Raw genomic sequence first — 16550 nt, 5'->3', positions numbered from 1 at the left:
CTTGTTATTCTAAAATAGTCCGTTCACTTCTTGTTATTCTAAAATAGTCCGTTCACTTCTTGTTATTCTAAAATAGTCCGTTCACTTCTTGTTATTCTAAAATAGTCCGTTCACTTCTTGTTATTCTAAAATAGTCCGTTCACTTCTTGTTATTCTAAAATAGTCCGTTCACTTCTTGTTATTCTAAAATAGTCCGTTCACTTCTTGTTATTCTAAATAGAGTTCGTCCAGTGTTATACGATCATAACCACTTTTGTCATCTAGGGCAGTTTTCTTGTCTTCAGAGATTTTTGCGCCAGTTTTCACAATGCGGCACCATGATAATCATTGGCTTCCGTCTCCCAGGTAGCAGGGTCCATGTTCTCACGGGAACTTTGATTGTGTCTCATAGAGACTTTGATTGTGTCCCTGAAGCCTTAAACTCGCTGACCATCCGTTAGTTGGCCGTAAAGAAGCCTTCTGGTTTGGGAGTTGTCCATTCTGCAGGCGCCACGTTCCCATCGCAATTGAGACTGCATCAGGACCGAATGGACGGTCTGCACTTTCTAGGACTTCTGAGTCAGGTCTTGCCACTCTACGTTTTTCTGAGCCAGATTATGTGGAAGTTGTTCAGCTTCATTGCATGCCAAGTGTATCTACTGTCCACGTTTGAAATGTGTAAAACAACGATTGTCAGCTTGATAGGTTCCTATTTTGTAGTTGTGGTGATGCCTCATCTGTTCAACACACTCGCAATGACATTAAACATAGATTCTATAAAAAAGGATACAGAATGGTAGAGCCATAGGAATCAAAATACCTCATGAGTCTGTCTGTTTCTCTACAGTTACTCTAAGGGAATGATAAGACAACTGAAGTGGCATCAAAGTCTTCAACTCGTTATTTACAACAACACAATAGAATCTTATTTTGTTGTAGGAGATGGTTGGCATGTTGTTGTAGGAGATGGTTGGCATGTTGTTGTAGGAGATGGTTGGCATGTTGTTGTAGGAGATGGTTGGCATTTTGTTGTAGGAGATGGTTGGCATGTTGTTGTAGGAGATGGTTGGCATTTTGTTGTAGGAGATGGTTGGCATTTTGTTGTAGGAGATGGTTGGCATTTTGTTGTAGGAGATGGTTGGCATTTTGTTGTAGGAGATGGTTAGCATTTTGTTGTAGGAGATGGTTGGCATGTTGTTGTAGGAGATGGTTGGCATGTTGTTGTAGGAGATGGTTGGCATGTTGTTGTAGGAGATGGTTGGCATTTTGTTGTAGGAGATGGTTGGCATGTTGTTGTAGGAGATGGTTGGCATGTTGTTGTAGGAGATGGTTGGCATGTTGTTGTAGGAGATGGTTGGCATTTTGTTGTAGGAGATGGTTGGCATGTTGTTGTAGGAAATGGTTGGCATTTTGTTGTAGGAGATGGTTGGCATGTTGTTGTAGGAGATGGTTGGCATTTTGTTGTAGGAGATGGTTGGCATTTTGTTGTAGGAGATGGTTAGCATTTTGTTGTAGGAGATGGTTGGCATGTTGTTGTAGGAGATGGTTGGCATGTTGTTGTAGGAGATGGTTGGTATGTTGTTGTAGGAGATGGTTGGCATGTTGTTGTAGGAGATGGTTGGCATGTTGTTGTAGGAGATGGTTGGCATGTTGTTGTAGGAGATGGTTGGCATGTTGTTGTAGGAGATGGTTGGCATTTTGTTGTAGGAGATGGTTGGCATGTTGTTGTAGGAGATGGTTGGCATGTTGTTGTAGGAGATGGTTGGCATTTTGTTGTTTCCGTTAATTTTTTGAAAAAAAAACAAGTAAATGGGAGATAACCAACACCGGGTAAGGACGTTTTCAGGTAAAGAGATCCGAACTCTGTAATGATTCCCTCCCCTGGCAATGCAACCGATGACGTATACTTTTAGTTTAAAAAACTTTTTTTTTTAATTTTTGTTTTTATGAAACTTCTCTCTCTCTCTCTCTCTCTCTCTCTCTCTCTCTCTCTCTCTCTCTCTCTCACTGTCTGCGGACTTCTCTGTACATGTTATCTCATGTTAGTTTCAATGCACGTGGCTGAAAGATATATTCCGTAGTTCACACGTAGTTCAGCTCCTGTTGTTGTTATGAGTTGACTAGCGCATTATGTATTGCAAACTTTTCTGACATTTGGAAACTTTCTCGTGTCCATGTTATTTATCACCAAGAAACTGACTCAGGCTAATCTGTCAATGTTATTATAAACAAAAACAAACCAGAAAATTGTTTACAAATATACTTTTAATTTGTGCTTAGCAATTAAAAAATAAACAACTCGAAATGAAGTTCAAAAAGACGCGTATGTTTCCTGCAAGTCTTCCTAGTGACTACACGGCGGGCTACTGCCAATTAGATTGAACCTTTGATTTCAGGACACAGTTTGTAAGTCAGGTAGGTAAAAGTGATTAAAGTTTGCTTTTTATATAGGCTAGGCTAATTCTAATGGCACTGCAACGTTTTTTTTTTAAAGTAGGAATATGTGTGCCCGAAGAGTTTTGCAAAGACTCAACACTTACAAACACAGAACAAGATGACCAACTCAGAAACGAGTGGTCACTTAAAAACACAAAACAAGATGACCAACTCAGAACAGAGTGGTCATTTATATATATATATATAAAGAATACTAAATAATCAATAAACTTTGTGTGTGTGTGTGTATGTCTTTAAGAAGTCATGGTTCATTTATAAACTAAATTAGGAATGTTAATTAGTATTTCTTTAAAGAATTTTTTTAGAACTGCCAAAAAGTGATATTCTCTTTCTCTCTCCACCTCTCTCTCTCTGTCTCTCTCCCTCTCTCTCCACCTCTCTCTCTCTCTCCACCTCTTTCTCTCTCTCCACCTCTTTCTCTCTCTCCACCTCTTTTTCTCTCTCCACCTCTCTCTCTCCACCTCTTTCTCTCTCTCCACCTCTTTCTCTCTCTCCACCTCTTTCTCTCTCTCCACCTCTCTTTTTGACCCTATATATAGACACTGAACCCCAAGAGTTGTTAGTAACACAGTATTGATAGTTAGACCTTTACACATTTAATTGATCATAGTTATTTAGGAATAGTCATTTAATCAATAATAAAATGCGTGTAGGCAAATCTCATTGAGATTACGGACCACGTGCCTTATGCGGCCCGCCGAAGTGTTTTATGTGGCTCGCGGACACCTAAGGAAATCAGGTGTGCCCACACATAAAAATGCGAATATATTACAAATTATAAATGGTAAATATCTAGACTAGAGAAATTATTGAAACTATTACTTTTAATGAAGAGGTTAAAAAAATTGTCTCTATATGTCATTCTAAAAAGTTTAAAGTAAGCGAAGATTATTTTAAATGGCAATATTTCGAAAAATTCAGTCTAAGACACAAGCCCAGGTCAGTATTTATTCAATGCTATGAAGAACTGTGTTGAAAGTGTTGGGTTGACTTGTACAAGATGGCAAGGGTAACAACTGATGGAGACCGTGCTTTGAATGAGAAAGACAGGCTTTGTTATAAAATAAAGAGCAATATTCTAACCATAAACTCATTACGGGAAAGTTTACACAAATCTACATTGAATACCTTCTCGATTATATCACCGCAAACAATACCATATTAAAGACTCAGGGTTATGTTTATATATACAGATAGACATATATTTAAGCGGTCCTAAGTCCCCAAATTTTTGTAATGTGGCCCTCGGCAGGAAAAGGTTGTTTAGCCTCCTGCAGACAAAGCTTTGGTCTTTGGATTTTATAGAATCTATCGCGTCCTCTTTAAGACGTTTCCTTGTTTCTACGATGTTCTATTGAAATTCGATTTCGCTTTACATTGTGCACTACAAAAAGTATTTTGTTGCGTTCTGTTGGAAAGACAAAATTCTGTGAATGCTTTTACCAGGTTACATTTAAAACGGCACTTGCGATGGACCTGTTAAATCTTATCTAGAGCTTCAAACGAAACAAAGAGCTAATTAGATTACCTCCCTTAACTACATCATTGAATTCTCCCCACTATTGAGTCCAATGCTAGTATTTATAACACAGTGTAGATCAGGGATTCCCAGAGTGGTCTATATAGACCCCCAGGGGTCGAGGAAGACTTCCTAGGGTCTACGAAAGTAAAAAAATTAAATTGGGGGTCTATGAGATGTCCACGTGGGTCTACGGTAATAGATTTTATTTAAGCAGGTCGTGACTTTCATGTTTACATCCCATTAATGTAATTCTTTCATACACTAATATATGATTTGTACCTTAGTTAATCCTTTAGATATTTATCCTGCTGTTCAAACGAAAAATTGTTTTAATTAATTTCAATACTTATTAAAATAGCTTAATTTTCTCTACATGTTGTTTAACAAAAAGAAATGTGGCGTTTATTCAAAATTAGGATTCATTCCGTCCTTGTCAAACAAGCGGTTTCCTAAGTGCCTTTTTATGTCGATATGAAACTAATTAAGCTGGAGCATCATTTGAGACAATGCGACCCTGACAAAATAGGTAAGGATTTGAACAACTTTCGAACTCTCAAAGATAAAGTTCAGAATAGACACAAAATCTCTCTTCAAGATCATACAGAGAAGATAGTAGTTTGTGAGCGCTTTACTATATCTATTATAGCAAAATGCGAAAAACACTTTAGGTAAAGCATTGATTTTACCAGCTGTTGCAGTTTTAAAAACTGTTTTATACAAACCTAAATCTGATATTATTAAAATAATTTCTTTAAGCAACAATACAGTTCAATGGCACATCGGTGGCATGAGTTCTAAAATTTAAAGTTTCTTATGTAATTCTGTGTAAACAACATATATACAGCTTGGGATCAGCGGCGTCGCAGGCTTTGACAGGGTGTAGCGCTGTCTGCTACAAAGCCTAGGGGTCGCCGGCTCCTTATTTTTCCTCAGTGAAACCTTCCTTATGTTTGGGTATAGTAGCAAGGCAGCAGAGGTTTGAATTCAGTTTTCCTTCTGCTAGGTGAGTAGCCAGCCAAGGCCAATGAGCCCCTCCTGTTCGAAACTTACTGGTTTAGGTGCCAGTTTCTCAACTTCGCCCCTTCTCCTGTTAATGAAAACAGTTCCTCGGACCCAATATTTGAGCCACACGTGAAAGATCAAGAAATACACAAGAAATTGCTCTTTGCTAAAACTTTTACAATGATACGTAAGGCAAATTAATTAACTAATTAATTTTTTTTTATGTTTGAAGGACTACTTCATAGAACAAAAAATTCCTAATTGAAACATAATATCCATGCTAACGCATGGTAATTCCCCCCCCCCCCCCAAAAAAAAAAAAAGAAACCATTTCCAGACAGTGCGATTGATGATTCCAGTAATAAATATTAATTTGTATTTTAATTTATTTAAATTTGAATATTATCCATAAGAAAACATAGATTTCTAAAACTTAATGTGTAGCGTTTAATTACTTTTTCAACTCTTCGACTCACTCCAGTTAGAGATTAGTTTTATAAAATGTTGAATTTCGCAGAAATGCAATAGAAGTTAAGCAGGGGTCTATCGGAAACCTGAAAACATGGCAAGGGGTCTACGAGACAAAGACGTTTGGGAACCACTGGTGAAGATAACCGTTTCTCAAACTACCCTTCCTCTACTTTCTCTATGGGTTGCAATGTACTGACCGACAAGTCTTTCATTTAAAAAATGTTTTGTTTTTTTGTATTTTAAATATAAAACAATATTTAAACATTTTAATTTAAAATGTCTTAATTAAATATTCTTATTGTATAATTCAATACGTCTTCGCCAATGCCATTCTAGAACTTACGCGCACCTCTTATACCAGATCTCTTACGTCAGATCGATCACATGTCTCTCGAATCATCGTCCTGATTGGGTCTTTCACGTGAAGAAAACAGATCCACTATTTGTCTTGCCGAATCCAAGGTTGCTATAACAAGGATGAAACCCAATAAAATAATCTACTGCCCCGAATCTCTTACTTCGGTGTCGGAGTGTTCTTTAACCTTTTTTCTTTTTAGCTGCCTTCTTTTTGATAGGAGAAATAGTGCATTGCAGTTGACAGGTGAATGCATTTCTGAAGTCCCGTAGACAGGAGAAAGATAATGTAGGCCTAAATTGTGTGGTCTAGGTGTCGACACAAGTAGATGTTTGGGAAACACGGGCGAAGATCCTCTGCTTCCAATTGAACACTCTAGTGTCGCTATTTTCATTCGTTTTAAGTCAAACAATAAGAGACTAATACAAACGTACATCTATTAGTATTTTGGGGATTTTGAAGTTTATCACAGTTATTTACTTCTTTGTTTACACTTGGATTTTGAAGATCCTGTTTACGTTGTTTAAACAATAAAATAAAGCAAGAGAGAAAAAGAAAAAGAAAATTGGAGACATGTGTGATGATATGGAAGCTAAAGAAAAACGTTTGCTAATGACAATGAGATTGGAAGAGATTTTGTACTAAATAAACAAGTTCTCCACATCGAGGGATCACTATTGACAACTAAATAAAAAATAAATTACTTTGCGCTACACGGGGAAAATCTTAGAAATTTGATTCTACATTGTTGGAAAGTAAAAAAAAAATATATGCTTTAAAAAAAAAACACCTTCACTTATCAACATTTCCGTAGTTTGGGATACACCACAAAGTTTGCTATTTATGCATTTGCCTCCATGTATATAAATCTCAAAATGAAACATAACAGAGTTGGAAAAAGAAAATCATATGTGATAACTTATATCTACTATTAGTTACACACTCCTTTTTTGTTTGGACCTTATTGTGGCACTACATAAAACTATACGCAATATTTTCTAAATTTAGTTGACACAGTAGATCTTGATCTAGGTTTTTCACTAGTTGCTATAATATTTACAAACACTTTTTTATTTGTTGTTTCAGGAAACATGTTATCAGATGCTTGACAAGTCATTTGTCAAATGGGTCATATATTCTAGGTGAAGGTTGAATCTCTCCGTTCTTCTGTAACACTCTTCAAGCAATAAAACAAGAAAGGTTGATTTCAACTACAAGGGACGCCGCCATTTCTTCATCAGCAAGCTGCGCATGCGCCTGTCACGTTTCCTGCTCTGTTTTGGACCGTTAAAGTTCTTGACACTATTACAAATTAAACACTTGTGCTAATATTTGTGTGTGTGTGTGGGAATAGTGTTTGTCTGTGCTTGCATAGGAGTGTGTGTGTATGTATGTTAGCCGACTAGCCTGAGATGTCGGTGGCAGCAGTGATCATGGGCTGGGCCCAGTAAAATAGTTTACGACCCCACATCAATAAACATGCCACTGTCGACCAAGCTAAGCGTCATGAACACCAGCGGATCTAGCACAACTGCTTACCGTTCCTCTTTTCCTAGACGATTATCTCCCTTGAAACAGCAACAACAGCAGCAACAGCACCTCATGCAGAACAATCCTACCATCATGACCAATGGCGGCCACCCCATCACCAGCGGCGGCCACCCGCTGGCCAATGGAGGTTCCTTCGGAGTAGTGGGAGTCGTTACCAGTGACAAAAACAATAACAACGGTAATGGCCGCAGTGGAGTACACCTGAAAGTGAACAATGTAGTGCCGCCTTACTTCCACAACGTATCCGCCAGCGGGGTGGGCTTCCTGAGTATCACGGCGACGCCCGCCTCTCACGTGGTGGCCTCGCCATCAGAGACATCTGTGGTTGCCGTATCTAGGCTCGTAGGCCGAAAGGCTTCACCTAGAACGAGACAGAGGGTCAAGCTGCCCTCCACTAGACCAGCACCACAAAATACAGGAACAGATTTCAACTATCCTTCAGGTAAAAGATTCCTTTTTTCTTTCCTTCCAATAACTGTTTGTGTACCGATTTCATAATCAAAATCTGATAATTTGTGTGTGTGTGTGTTTTCTGCCTGTCCATCTATCACGTTTATCTCAAGGACTAAAATTGCAGTTAAAAAACCGATTTCAATATCGTCTGCTCAAAATAGGAGCAACGGCTACTTTTGTTCAGAAAGCAAACCCCAATGTTTTCACTTTTATTAATATGCAACATCTTTTATAATACACGCGCACAAAGTCCGTTTTTTTTTAAAGCAAAATTCGAATAGAGTTCAACTGTAGCCCTTTATTATGTTGGTCATGATAGAATTGACAGTGAGATAAAAGGAGTTTGCTTTAGAGGGAGTCCCAACGGGACAGTCTTGCTCACCCAATACGTTGTACACAGACTCTCACTTTTGTGTCAAGGAGTGTAAATATAAGCGTGTTAACATGAACTGCATTTAAATCTTGTGTGCAAAATATTTCTTCGCTTTATAGTAAGACTTTGAGTATATATTGCATGTATGAGCCTTGTACAAAAAGAAGGTTGTATTGAAAGTCTTTAAAAAAAGTTTGCATAAATGTTATAAAAATAAAAAATATATAAATCACCTCTCTCAGATATCCTTTCGTAATAGTGAGTAGATGTAAAATTGAAGTAAAAAGGGTATCTTATATAATACAGACGTTACTTCAAAAAAGATGATTACGTCCTGTGCGTCATGCCTTTAGTCATGCATATTAACCAATGACTTAAATTCTGCCAAGTCACTGGTTTTCCTGGCTAGCTCAGGCAACCCATTCCATGCTCTAATAGCACTAGGGAAGAAGGAGTATTTGTACAAATTTGTCCTAGCATATGGGACGAGGAATGTGCCTTTATCTTTGTGTCTTTCAGAGTATTTTATTAAATTTTGTTTTTGTATTTGAAGTTTATGGTTCAGTGTTTTATGTATGATTGCTACTTTACTTTTGAGCCTTCTGTCCTGAAGGCTTTCTAAATTTAGTGATTTTACTAAAGGTGTTACTCTAGTTAAATGTGAATATTTGTTTGTTATGAATCTCACTGCTCTATTTTGTGTCTGTTCCAGTTTCTTAATGTTTTCTTGAGTTGAGGGGTCCCAAACGGAGGATGCATATTCTATTATTGGCCTAACCAAGGTTAAATAACATTTTAGTTTTATGTTCTTATTTGATTTATAGAAATTTCTTTTAATCCTAATGCTTTGTTTGATGTTTTTGTAGTTTCATCAATATGTGGATTCCATGATAGTTTTTCATTTATTATAACACCTAGGTATTTTGCGTTTTTAGTCTGTGTTACTGGTTTGCCATGAATAAGATAAGTGGAATTAATTTGTTTTAGTTTTTTTGTTACTCTTAACAACTGACATTTTTTCTGGGTGGAAAGACATGCTCCAATTTGATTCCCATTTCTGTAATTCATCTAATTCTCTTTGTAAAATATCTGTGTCTTGTGTTGTTTTTATTGTTCTATATATTATGCAATCGACTGCAAATAATCTGACTTTTGTTCCTGAACTAATGCAATTTGGTAAATCATTTATGTAAATTAAAAATAGTAGTGGACCCAAGACTGTTCCTTGAGGTACACCTTGAGGTACACTTGAGTTTACTGTTATCGGTGTTGATTTAGAGCCATTTATTATATTTTTATGAAAAAAAAAACTGCTTGCAAATGTAACTTTAAAAATTAAACGTTTCGCTTTTAGAAAATAGTTTTTGCGATCAATACGGGACGGACGGACAGACACAAAACTAATACTAACTTATCCGCTTTTCGTGGGCCACTAAAAACACTATCCCTCCAATTTCTATACTTCTGCAATGAAAAGCGGGTAAAGAGTACAAAAGTAGATGTATAGCCTGTGTTGTCTTTTTACAAAAAGTGACCATGTTTCTATCACAGCGATTCAGTTCTAGAGACACGCCGTGCTTCACTATTAGTTCAATGTCCACCACGTTTAGCCTTAATGAGAGATTCTTATTCCATTGTTTCTCTCTCAATCAGCAATAGGTTACAGTTGGATTGCACTCAATTTTAGAATGCTTGATTTCACATGAAACGGATGGAAAGGGGACATTACTTTCTTAGCTAATTATTTTTGTATTAGCTTGGTTATCTCCACTTTGAAATCTGGTCACGAATAATTTTTTTATGATTTGATCGACTTCGTGCCCTGAAGAAATCAACCGATTGAGTTTTATATTTATACCCAGACAAAAAAAAATTAGAAATACCTTCATTTTCTTTTCACTTTGACTGCACAAAGAAGGTAATCCTCAACGTACTATAGTGTAAGAGTCATTCACTTTCACAATGTACACATTCTAGGGCCTAGGGTCCGTCTAAGTGAAGCTATTATTCTTTTAGTTTCCTTTTTCAAAAAACATCAGCAATCAAATTTGTACATAAATCAAGAAAAAAAAATAAGGTGAGAGAGAGAGAGAGAGAGAGAGCAACTGAAACAGTAAATAGAATACCTAGATCTAAATTTTTAGCGCATCAGCAAATCTTTCATAAATGATGACTTGACACTTTCCCTATCCAAATGAATTAAATAATAGATCTTGTTTCGAAATGTTCACGATAACTATACAATGTCAAGGCCGCTGAATTGAACGTCACTGTTGCCAACTAAATTGACCTATAATTTAAACACTATCTCAATAGTTAGCTGTTGATCTTCGAATCCAATCTCCTTGACAACCAACAGCACACAAACATGTATAATATCCCCTTCCAAAGCCTACTTTACCAACACTTCCTGTATGTTCTACACCGGAGACACCAAAAAAGCGAGCTATTCATACGTAGGTTGTGCTTGTCATGTAGTTGTACAGAGATCAGTTGACTGGGTATTTCTTTGCTACGGTTATCTAAGTTGTTCTCTTAATATGACAGGATTCTAAAAAAGTTCCTTTTTCTATATTTTTGATGTTCATTTACCTTTTGAGAGAAGCTGTTGAGAACTGAGCTGCTTCAACATATATTTTTAACACAACCAGCATGTAAGGCTCCGCGAACTCTTCCGTCAAAAGGTACCTTCGCTCCATAATTAGCATACGCTTGTAAGATTACCTTACAAATAGCCATGTTCTGCTGGAGGCTGGTGTGAACAGTATAGGAGCACTACTTACCATTCGCTGGGTCGGACACCTATTCCGCCGTATGCGGATGGTTATCTACTTTGGCAAGCTTAAAGGAGGACGGCCTTAAAGACGTATCCTTCTGTAAGCAGCATAAAGATTAACATAGACTTTATTTTGCCTTCACTGGCTGAGAGTTAACTATACCAGAGTTTTATGATTTATTTTTATCAAATCAAGGGAAAGAACTGGGGAAAATGTGTATAAATCTTGTTGGTTGAAGACTATTGCCGCTTATTCTTTCCATTAATGAAAATACACAATTCATTTTGGCGTGTTATTTTAAACTAGGAGAAAAAAAAGTATTAGGGTTTGTTGGACTAGTCCGTTTCGTTTCTTTGATTAAAAAGTATTGGGCCAGAAGTCGCTTTTTTCCTTATATATCTTTGTATTTTTCAGTTCTCTTTTTAAATTAAACTGACATTATTATGCTATAATTTTAAGTGTACCTGATAGAGAAAAAAATTCTGCACAAAAATACGGGTAGTTGGGATATAACCCGATAGAGGCTATAAAAAGAAAAGACCTGAAACTAGCGCGTGAAACTATGCATTTACAGTACTTTATTTGATGAGTATTTTACCCAAGATTTGTGTTGTTTTTTTAGGACTAGCTTATTTCATGTAGCCTACCCGGCATTTTCCGATACACAATTTTATACACAAAATAATTGTTGAAAAAAATTGTAGTGATTTTAAACTTTAAATGATTACTTAAAAAGGTGTTACTATAATCAATTTTGAATATTATTTTGTTAAGAATGTCACTGTTTATTTTGTGTCTGTTCTAGTTTCTTAAATTTTTTTTGAGTAAAGGGGTCGTTTTTCTCCTAATGGGTATACCTGATTTCTCAAAGCAGCCTTTGTAAAATATTGGTCCTAAATAATGCTATGTTTATAAACGAAAAATCGCATGGCTGCATTAGGATGAATGTACGTGTTAGTTCAATATATTTTATATTACTAGGTAACTATAAATAACCGCATAAATAGACGTAAGTTTAATTTTTTTTCTGTTAGATAAAGTCATATGGCAAATTTTTGTTTATATCCTAATTCTAAAAAAGAATAATAATAGAATTATACGGTAAAAATAATCACTAAGTTTTTCTTTTAATATTTTTGAAAGTCTAACTCAGTGTTTCTCAAACTGTGTGCCGCGGCACACTAGTGTGCCGCCGAAGATTTGCAGGTGTGCCGCGGGAGTTTTCAGAACGCCACACGTGCAGCGTTACACAAGTCTATCTACTATTAAATGTTTATTTTACGTTGCGATGACATACATCTCCACTTGCAACGACCAGTAATAGAAGTGGAGCGCTCCATATTGACGGAAAGGGGTGTTAGCTCTTCAGGTTATGGAATTGTCAACTATACATATATTATTATTATAATGACTCAAATGTAGGCCGCCTTAGCAGTTCTTGAATTGGTAACGATAATAATAAGCGATTTGTTTCGTGTAAATTGTGTAGGTGTATACTAATAGTAACAAATTATCAATAAGCATCATTCACTGTTATCCATGGAGAAATACGTTAGCAAGAATGAAACTGAGAAAGCTTTAAATGAAAAGCAAGGAACCAAACGAAGGTACAAAGAAGATTGCATCGGATATGGTTTCATATCTTCTGGACCTGAAGATGCTCCATTGCCATTCTGTCTGATCTGCAATGCAACTCTGTCGAATGAGGCGCTTGTTCCAATCAAATTGAAGAGACACTTGGAAACAAAATATCCAGCTGTAAAAGCGCAACCGAAGAATACTTCGAAAACATCAGGGCTCAACAAAATAAACAAGCTAAGAAACTTACGAACTACCTAAAGCTGCCAGAAAAGGGATTGATTGTAAGTTATAAGGTTGCTCAGTTATTAGCAAAACGCAAGAAATCACACACAGAGGCTGAATCAGTCATTGCACCAGCTTTAGCAATAGTTGTTGAAACTATCCTTGGACCCGATGCCGCCGAAAAAGTTAAAAAAGTTCCTTTGTCAAATGGTACTATTTTGCGCAGAATTGAAGACTTATCGTCAGATTTACAAGATCAAATCTGCGAACACTTCGACGTAAGTGACGATGAAGTGTCTCTGATGTGGTCTCTTCAAGTTGATGAATCCACTAACGTTAGTGGCAAAGCCTAGCTGCTAGCTTTTATTCGGTTCATAAAGAATGAAAAATGTGTCAACGAATTCTTATTTTGCAAAGACTTACCAACTACGACCAAAGGCGAAGATATTTTTAAGTGGTGAACGAAAACATTTTGCTATTCAAACTACAGTGGAAAAACTGTGTCAGCGTTTGCACCGATGGCTGTCCTTCCATGCAGGGAAATAGAAAGGGATTCGTCACTCTTTTGCGTCAAGAAAATTCAAATGTATTAGTTGTTCACTGCATTATCCACAGAGAAGCTCTTGCCTTCAAATCGTTGCCGAAAGATTTGATGTCTGTTCTGGATCAAGTGATTGAAGTTGTAAACTTCATCAAATCTCGACCGCTTGATTCCCAACTTTTCTCACAACTTTGTGAAGCAATGGATACAGACTACAAATGTCTCCTGTATTACACCAGCATTCGTTGGCTCTCCAGGGGGAAAGTGTTAAAGCGTGTCATCCAACTCAAGGCTGAGCTGATTTCATTCTTGGGGGCTAAAATAAAAGACTTTGGATTTTCCATTCATGACGAGATCTGGTGGGTTAAGGTGACATTTCTCTCTGATTTATTTGACAAATTAAATTCATTGAATTTAAGTCTTCAAGGACCATCGGAAACCATCATCATTGCATCATCAAAACTGAAATCATTTGGTGAAAAATTGTCTTTGTGGCAAAGTAAGATCTCGAAAGGACTGCTTTCCAACTTACAATGAATGTGCTTCAAATAAAGAAATCACCCCCAAAATTCTGGACACTTTGAAACACCTGCAGTCAGCATTGCAGCATTACTTTCTAACAGTTGGAAGTCATGAATAGGGATGGGTCAGCTCTCCATTTGGAAACAATGAAGCTACAAATCTTACAACTGAAGAAAAAGAGCAGCTCATTGATTTAAAAAATGATGCAAATCTTAAGTCAAGTTTTGCCGAGAAAAGCCTGGATGTGTTTTGGATTTCTATCAACAATTATATCCTGCAATCAGTTTAAAAGCAATCAAAATAATTCTTCCATTCGCATCTTCATGGTTTTGTGAGTTTGGATTTTCAGCACTGACTGAAATCAAATCTAAGAAAAGAGAGAGACTTCTTACAATAGACGATGAAATGCGAGTTTGATTGTCGACTTTGGAGCCTCGATTAGATCGCATTTGCTCTCAAAAACAGGCACACCCTTCACATTAAATATAATACTTAAAAACAGGTCAAATCATTGTTTTTTTAAAATTATAAAACAACTGTTGCTTTTCGTGGTGTGCCGCGAAATTTTTGTAGTTTGTTTACTGTGCCGGCAGACAAAAAAGTTTGAGAAACACTGGTCTAACTGATAAGATTACAAAGAGAGTTTGTGTTTTTTGCAAATGTACACAAGGTACACTATGTGTCAGTCCATCTCTTCTAATTGTTTAGAAATGAGTGTAATAATGTAGGCTTCGATATTTTTAGCCTGAATTTAAGAAGTTACAAACTTCAAACAACTAATATATTGCCTCTTCCATAAAACTTTGTACTAAAAAAATAATTTTATCCAATGCTCGAAATCCTGCTTGTATACTTAGGCCCTATTTAAATCGATCCGGTATCAATGTATTAAGTGGCAATAACCCCGCAAAAAAATTAAATGAAAGAAGATTGAGATATAAATATATTTTTGTGACGGTACGCACCGGTACGGGGTACCGTCTCCTTTTTTCAATGTCGGGAAAAATGATTACTTTTCTTGTAATTCAACGTTAATTGGTAATTTATTATTAGTTGAAAGTTAGGCAATCTATCACTGAGTACCGGAGCCTCTTTTTTATTTTTACAAAAAAAAAAGCACTTTATATACTTTCAGCCGACATGCCGTATTATTAAAAACACCTCTATGTGAACTTCTCAATCATCTAGTCTAGAGTCTTAGACAGTCATTATTTTAGACTAGATTTAAGTAGAGTCTAGACCTAGATTTAGTAGGCCTATTATTATAAAAAAAAATAATAATCAGTCATTATAGACATCATTCGCAATTTTATTATTAGGTCTAGGCATTGAAAAGTAAATCTATTAATAAACTATAATAGATCTAAGTCTAAGTACTAACTTATTAAATAAGTCATTATAAGTAGAAGTATTATAATGAATATTGTATAGATCTAGATTGACTAGATTATAGATAGATCTATAGATAGATCTTTAGTTTAGTAGATTAAGTATAGAGTATAATAAACGTATTACAGTATTATTAGATCTATGTCTTATGTCTATATCTAATAATCTAATAATTAAAAAACTTTAGTCTTTATTAATATCTAGACTTTTGTTCTAATAAAAACTGACTATAGGCATAGCATAGGCTAGACTCGGCAATCTAGTCTCAAGATAGAATCTATACTATTACTATCTAGATCTATTCGATTTTTATATATAGATCTAGACTAGAATTAGATTATAGATCTAAATATACTAATGGAGAGATGATATGAGGTGTTAGCTAATAGCGTTGCACAAGAAACAAACCTGGGTTTTTCTAAACTCTAATACTTGGTATGTAATAGTAAAACAGCACCTACCTAAATAAATCGTAACTAGCAATCAGAAACCTATATTTATTGTAGTATATATAGGTCTGTGGTTGTATTTTATATAGCCTTCGTAACTTCTTCTATAGAGAAATGACTTTTGTAATTTCTTTTACTGAAAATTGGGCTATTCGCGTCTGACACATATATAATTTTTATGTTCAGCAACAAACCCTATCATTAGCATAACTAAGTTGACAGATCTTTTCTTGAAAAAGTTATTGTTTCAGAAATATTGTTTTTACGTGAATTTCTGTTCAACTCACTCTTTAACTTTAGACATGGTTGACGGTTTTGTGTTAATAGAAGAGATGTAGAATTATATGTAGACTTTCCCTATAAATACCATATAACTTTACCACACACTAGAGAATTGGTGTCATGCTATCTATAAATAGACCTGACAGAATTAGTCCTACCCTCATTTAGACTATTAGATATATGAATGGCAAAGACATTTGACTACGACATTATTCAGAGAAAAACAAATGCCCTAGTCCATGGACAGATTATAGTATTTGTAAAACTGAGAAGAGAAACAACGAGTTGCCTATATAGTGTTGTCGTGTTCATCCTCCTAGACATGTTGTTAGAATAATGGCAGTCAAGTTTAGATATCTGAGAAACCAGCTCAAGTTTTATAATGAGATGTAACAGCTCCAATAAATGCTTTACAGTTTTATAATAGGATAAACCAGCTCCACTGTATGCTTTAGATTTTTAGTGAGATAAATTAGCTCCAATAAATGCTTTACACTTTTGTAGTGAGTCCAGCTCAAATAAATGCTTTAAAGACAAAGTCATATTTATCAGCCCCAATCAATGCTTAATAATTTCCTCGTCATTCGGGAAAGTTGATCTATTGTATTCGATCACTATTGAGAT

At 35.9% G+C, this 16550-nt stretch overlaps 1 protein-coding gene across 8 annotated transcripts in view; it reads left to right on the top strand.

Moving 5' to 3' along the window:
• LOC106066461 (probable 3',5'-cyclic phosphodiesterase pde-5) overlaps window positions 1-16550 on the top strand; it is a 114135-nt gene that overhangs the window by 30458 nt on the left and 67127 nt on the right. For 7 of the 8 annotated variants that reach the window (XM_056028500.1, XM_056028501.1, XM_056028504.1 and 4 more), the window contains exon 2: window positions 6873-7779. In XM_056028500.1, coding sequence (XP_055884475.1) covers window positions 7266-7779 — 514 coding nt within the window. In that variant the 5' untranslated portion in view covers window positions 6873-7265. Of the gene's footprint in view, window positions 1-2074; window positions 2395-6872; window positions 7780-16550 lie in introns of those variants that run through there. The other variant, XM_056028497.1, reaches the window with a different exon arrangement.

Source organism: Biomphalaria glabrata, chromosome 5 (assembly GCF_947242115.1).
Source record: "Biomphalaria glabrata chromosome 5, xgBioGlab47.1, whole genome shotgun sequence".
NCBI classification, from domain to species: Eukaryota; Metazoa; Mollusca; class Gastropoda; family Planorbidae; genus Biomphalaria; species Biomphalaria glabrata.
The sequence above is the reverse complement of the archived record's forward strand: the minus strand, read 5'-3'. Positions and strand labels throughout refer to the sequence as shown.